This window comes from Chelonoidis abingdonii, chromosome 7 (genome assembly GCF_003597395.2).
Source record: "Chelonoidis abingdonii isolate Lonesome George chromosome 7, CheloAbing_2.0, whole genome shotgun sequence".
Lineage (NCBI taxonomy): Eukaryota > Metazoa > Chordata > Testudines > Testudinidae > Chelonoidis > Chelonoidis abingdonii.
Genome location: NC_133775.1, coordinates 69,143,032 through 69,148,845, shown reverse-complemented (window position 1 = coordinate 69,148,845; position 5,814 = coordinate 69,143,032). Strand labels below are relative to the sequence as shown.

The 5,814-nt window shown below is 48.9% G+C and overlaps 1 protein-coding gene across 2 annotated transcripts in view; it reads right to left on the bottom strand.

Moving 5' to 3' along the window:
* Positions 1–5,814, bottom strand: part of DDR2 (discoidin domain receptor tyrosine kinase 2) — a 156,788-nt gene that overhangs the window by 35,078 nt on the left and 115,896 nt on the right. For both annotated transcript variants that reach the window (XM_075067996.1, XM_032790948.2), the window contains 3 exons: positions 3,667–3,797; positions 2,832–3,042; positions 1,082–1,305 (listed from right to left, as the gene is read on the bottom strand). In XM_075067996.1, coding sequence (XP_074924097.1) covers positions 1,082–1,305; positions 2,832–3,042; positions 3,667–3,797 — 566 coding nt within the window. The remainder of the gene's footprint in view (positions 1–1,081; positions 1,306–2,831; positions 3,043–3,666; positions 3,798–5,814) is intronic.

Genomic DNA, 5,814 nt, shown 5'->3' with positions numbered 1-5,814 from the left:
GGGGTTGTTATAAATGTGTATGGGTAGGGTTTTGTGGCCTGCCTTGTGCAGGAGGTCAGACTAGATGATCATATTGGTCCCTTCTGACCTATGAGTCTATGAGTCTATGAGTAATGCAGGCCCTGGGGGACCCTGCCCCCAGCTCCTAGCCCCGTGGTCAGGGGTACCTCCCAACTCCCAGACTCTGGGCAGGGGGCCGCAGTGATGGAGAATCCACCACAACTCTTGGTAAATTGTTCCAGTGGTTAATTCCTTTCACTGTTTCAGTGTGTCTTATTTCTTCCTTGAATTTGTCTAACTTCTGCTTTGAACCATGGGTTCTCATTACGTTAACTGAAGTGCTGTCTGCTGTCAGAAATCTCTTCCCTGTCTCAGTACTTATAGACTGATCATGTCACTGTCTCACTTTCTCTTGGATAAACTAGTAGATTACACTTCTTTAGTCTCTCAGTGTAAGGTATGAAGAGTTAACAGTTTTCTGACAGACAAAGATGTTTATTCACGTCTCTCTGTGGGTCCACATGTAAGTTAAGGATTGTAGGTTAATGCAATGAGGAGTCAGCAGGAAGGCAGCACATTGGAGACCAAGCTACAGGGGTTATCAGGACTCATGGTACAAACAGTGAACTTTGGGGATATAATTAGAAGGCAAAGATGACACCCCTTTATCCTGCACCTAGGAAATGATTGTGAAGCACATTTTACAGTCATGGGCATTTGTTCAGCACTGACTTACAGGGACCAATACCACCTTCTGAAAAACAACACATCACTTCCTGCAGTATGTAGCTGGGTCCTGGAGATCTCCCATCCCAGGTACCGATCAAGGCTCATCCAGCTTAGCTTTCAAGAGACAACCCCACCACACCCGAAAGTGGTTCTGCTGCAGGCTAGCTGCATACAGCAGGTGACTCATGAGAGATCTCTTCATCTCCTTCAGCACCAGGGTGTATTTTTCTCTGGTGGTTTAAGAACACTGTTGTCATTGGCAGTGTTCCAGTGGGACTCCGATCCATACTAACAGCACAAGGAAGCAGACAGGATCTGGAGAGAATGTAAGAGCCCATGATAAGACACTCACCTCCCCAAACTGGCCTTCTCCAAGCTTCTCCTTGAAGGTTAGCAGTTTCCTAGGGAACTCTTCCACAGCCACATCCTTGCCCGAGAGCAGGTCCATAGTGATGGCAGGCACAGAGTAGGTATTGCTGCCTGTCACCCCCTGCAGATTCACAATGTCAGCTTCTGCATAATGGGGGACTCCCTCGGGGCCACTTGGCTGGGCGGGTTTGACAACTCCACTGCAGCCTGGGAAGAAAAGAGCATGAGAACACCTCAGCTGCTCAGCACTTTTCTCCTGGAGCCCAAGTCACACAGAAAATGCCCTAGGCCATCTGCTTTCCCAGATGCCAGGGGAGAACAGACCAGGCTTTGTGGGAGCTTAAAGGGGTCTGAGACCTGTACAGTCTTCTCAGCTCCCTAAAACTTCACTCCAAGTTTCCAGGACCGGTTATGATTGGTGCCACAGGTGACACAATGGGAGAGAGGGGAAGCCTGTAGCATCCTCATCCAGAGCTTGTGCTCCCTGCTCAGAAAGCATCATCAAACTCTTCAAAGCCACAGCTGGAGCAGTTCTAATTGTTCCTTCCCATGCGACTGACTTTGCATTTGTCAATATTAAATTTCAGTCTGACATCATGCTGCCCATTCCCACAGCCTGGTTAAATCCCTGGGAAGTTCCTCCTCTAGTCCTGACTAATCTGAAAAGAGGCAGTGTGGGCTAGCAGACAGGACACCATGATACAGGAAACATGTTCTATGCCTGCCTCTGCTGCTGGGTGATCTTGGCAGAGTCACTGCCTTACTCTGTGCCTCAGTTTCCTCAAGTGTAAAATGAAGATAGTGAATGATACTGAACTGCTTGGTAAAATGCTTTGAGATCTCTAGATGGAAAGCTATGAACTATGTATTATTATTAAATAATTTTACCATCTGCACTTTTTGCCACTTCACTTTTCCATATCTTTGATAAATAGGTAACTAACTAACAGCACAAATGTCAAATTACATATTAAATTGAAATACTTGCAGTTTGAACTGTCTTAGTCATGGACTTAAGGGACCAGAAACTATGTGCTGAGACTTATTTCACTAATAACACACTGCACATGGCAAGGGCAAATTGATATTTTGTAATCAAATAAAATACACAGCCCATCTTAAAATGGCTCAGGGAGATGGGGCCTAGGACTGGGATAAGGGCCTGAGACCTCTAGGCTGCTGGTGCAAATTTACCCCAGGTTGATATTGGTCTAAAATCACTCCCACTGGGATGGCTGTCACGTGATGGGATTCCCATGTGATCTGAAATGGTGTCACTCCATTTCCCAGCAGATGCATGACTAGTCCTGATTGCAATGTTTCTGTCTAAATTGTTGATGTAATCCAACCAAAAAGCCCAGCCTATAGAGGAGGCACCTGAACTACAACTCCCATGAGGCATTTTCAAGCCAAAATGTTTTGGCTGAAATTTTTCAATTTTTGAGTTTGCACAGAAAAAAAATCAAAATTTTCCGCAAGGGAACATTTTTGTTTGCGCCCAGCTATACACATGATCCTAAAAATGACTCCACCACAACTGTTAGTGTGAGCACATGCTCCTTGCTGACAGATCAAGGATGTAGTGAGACTAAATGCCACTACTACCCCTAACTGGATGCCTCCGGAGCTGGCATCAGGGGCAGGCATAGCAGGGTATTGCAGGAGCACCGTGCTGCTCATTGTTTGCTCAAACAGGGCTGTGTTAGCTGCAGAACTTGTTTGTTAATTCTCACCTGCCTCTTCATCTCCTGGGACAAACTCTGGCAGTTTGCGGATCAACCGTGAGGGCTCCTGGTAGTCTGGGCCCAGGGGGAAGATACGGTCATAGGTGGAGTTGGACTCCTGCTCGCTAGATGAGGAGGAGTGGTTGTGGTTGAACATGCTGGATTCACTAGGCAGGGAGAGGCTGACGGTCATTTCGTCATCCAGCATCCGCCGAGAAGCCTAAGAGGTGGGGACGCAGAAGGAGAAAGTACAGGGACATAGCAAAGGACATTCTTCACTCTAGACAAACAGACAGGCCCAGTGGACCAAAGCAGCAAGACAAATCATGTGGGCCAAAAGGTCCTGTTTGGCAGACTGGGCCTGAAACACAATTGTCCTGTGAACCAGGCAGGACTGCCGAATCCAGGGGTGGTTGGGGAACAGTCCCCTGAACTAGGGGGGCATGGGAGGCGGGAAAGGGGAGGAAGCTGCTGGGGGACCCCACGAGGAGGGAGGTTCCCAGAGCCCAGGCTCCAGCCCAAGCCTGAATGACTACACAACAATTTTACAGCCATGCAAGACTGAGTCAGCTGACTTGGGCCAGCCATGTCACGGGTTTTTTATTCCAGTGTAGACGCACCTTCAGTGGCTAGATGAAATCAGTCTGCACAAGCAGGTCCATGCACTCGCCTGTGAGCTTCGGGGGAGATGCAAGTGGTGCACATTCCCAGCTAGGCCTCACCCTGAACAAACTCCATTACTGTCAGGGCTGTGCTGATGTCACCAGAGGGGCTGATGTGCAGCCGCGGGAATGAATCTAGTGCTGGCAGAACTCTTACAAAGAAGCCTTCAGGATCTGCTCACCTTCTCCAGCATCTTCTGCCAGAACTGCCTCCACAGGATGATGACAATGATGGCCACCAGGATGAAGATGATTGCCACCAGGCAGCCAATTAGGATGCGTGTGTTGCTATCATCCACTTTGAGGGTTGGATCTGTCAGCAGGTGGGAAAGAGCAGGAGTTGGTCACGTTGGGAGGCTGGGTTTAACTTGGGTTTTCATTGGAAACACAGATCTCAGTCACTGGCAAGTCTACTCAGCTGGTACTTCCAGGTTCACCACCCCTCAGGGGCAGCTCTAGTTTCTTTGCCGCCCCAAGCATGGCAGGCGGCTGCCTTCGGCAGCTTGCCTGTGGGAGGTCCCTGGTCCCATGGATTCAGCGGCTTGCCTGCAGGAGGTCCGCCGGTCTCACGGTTTCTGTGTACCCGCCACCAAATTGCCGCCGAATCCGCGGGACTGGCGGACCATCCGCAGCATGCTGCCGAAGGCAGCCTGACTGCCGCCCTTGCAGGGACTGGCAGGGTGCCCCCCTACGGCTTGCCACCCCAGGCAGACGCTTGGAGCGCTGGTGCCTGGAGCTGCCGCTGCTACCCCTACAGCGGGGCTAGATGATGAGTTTACCTTTGTCCACAGCCAGAAGCAGTGCATAACTGCACCACCCCAAAGCACTCTGCACTTCACTCCATCCCTGGTTCCCTGTTTGCCAGCCTATCCTTGCCAGGAGCAGACACCAGCAGCACAACTCTGCTGGCCAGCACCCTGGGGGTTACTATGAATGCTCTGTCCATTTTCCATCCCCCTGTGCAAGAAGAGGCACAGCCGGGCAGAGCCTGCTCTCTGCCCTGTACATTGACAGGATGTGAGTGCAGGGGTGCATACGGCCAGAGACAGTCCTGCCCTCTGGGAGACACTTCTGTGCTAGCCCCTGCTGCACTAGGGCTGGTCATCCCTTCTGCAGCCATGGAGCCTGGGACACCCAGTATTGTGAGACTGTAACTAACAATTCGAGACTCCCCATCACCACACTCATGTGACTCTCTCACACGGTCAAAGCCCAGGATACACACTGCTCTTCATTTTGCAGCCACAACCCTGGACTCTGCAACATCCTGACATAATAGACTAGAAAGTCTGTGGAAAGTTCATTTTAACAAAAAAGGAGGCATTTAATGAACTGACTATGGAAATAACTGCACTGACTGTGGCATTATCCTCTGTGCTATTCTTGTTGATATTACATTCATTGCTTCAGACTGTTCCCACATCTTTACTGTTCAACTTGCCATTGAATTCTATATTAACAACGCATAACTGCAGCACAGAGGATGTCTGAAGAAGAGCTGGAAGCAGAATGGGTTGAAACCCGGAACTTCTGTTCTGCAGGAAAATTTGACATCTCAAAAAAAAAAAATTGTATTATAAACAGAAGTTGAAATGAGATTATATATAAAGAATAGAAAAGTTGAAAATGTTTTGACTATTAAGATGCCATCTCATAATAGGTCATTTGCAATATTGTTGTGGCTGTGTTAGTCCCAGAAAAGAGAGAGACAAAGGGGTGAGATAAGAGGAGGTTACCTACTTGTAACTGGAGGTTCTTCGAGATGTGTGGTCCCTATCTGTATTCCAAATAAAGGTGCGCATGCACGCCATGCACCAGAGCCGGAAGCTGTTCTTAGCAGTGTCCATTGACCCGCATGTTCATCATACGTCCCTTTGTACTCGCAGCCAAAGGTCTAAAAGTCCATGCAGGTTGAGGCCCTTTCAGTTACCCTATTACTCCAGAGTAGTCCAGTCCACAGCAGAGGGGATGGAGGGTGGGTATTGGAATACAAATGGTGATTACACATCCCAAAGAACCTCCAGTTACAGGTAAGTAACCTCCTCTTCTTTGAGTAATGGTCCCTATATGTATTCTAACCGTGGGGGAGTAGTGATCAGAGTGGAAGTGGGTGCGAGGAAGAGAAGAAATGCAACCTGTAGTACAGTGTGGCCCACTGCAGTGTCCTCAGCTGCCCTTTGAGTGATGGCACAGTGGGGGTACATCTACACTGCACGATTATTTCGAATTAGCTTAAACCGATATTACAAAACAGATCTAATAAAATCGGTTTAGCGCGTCCACAGTGGGATCACGAAATCGATTGTTTGCGTCCATGGTCCAAAGCTACC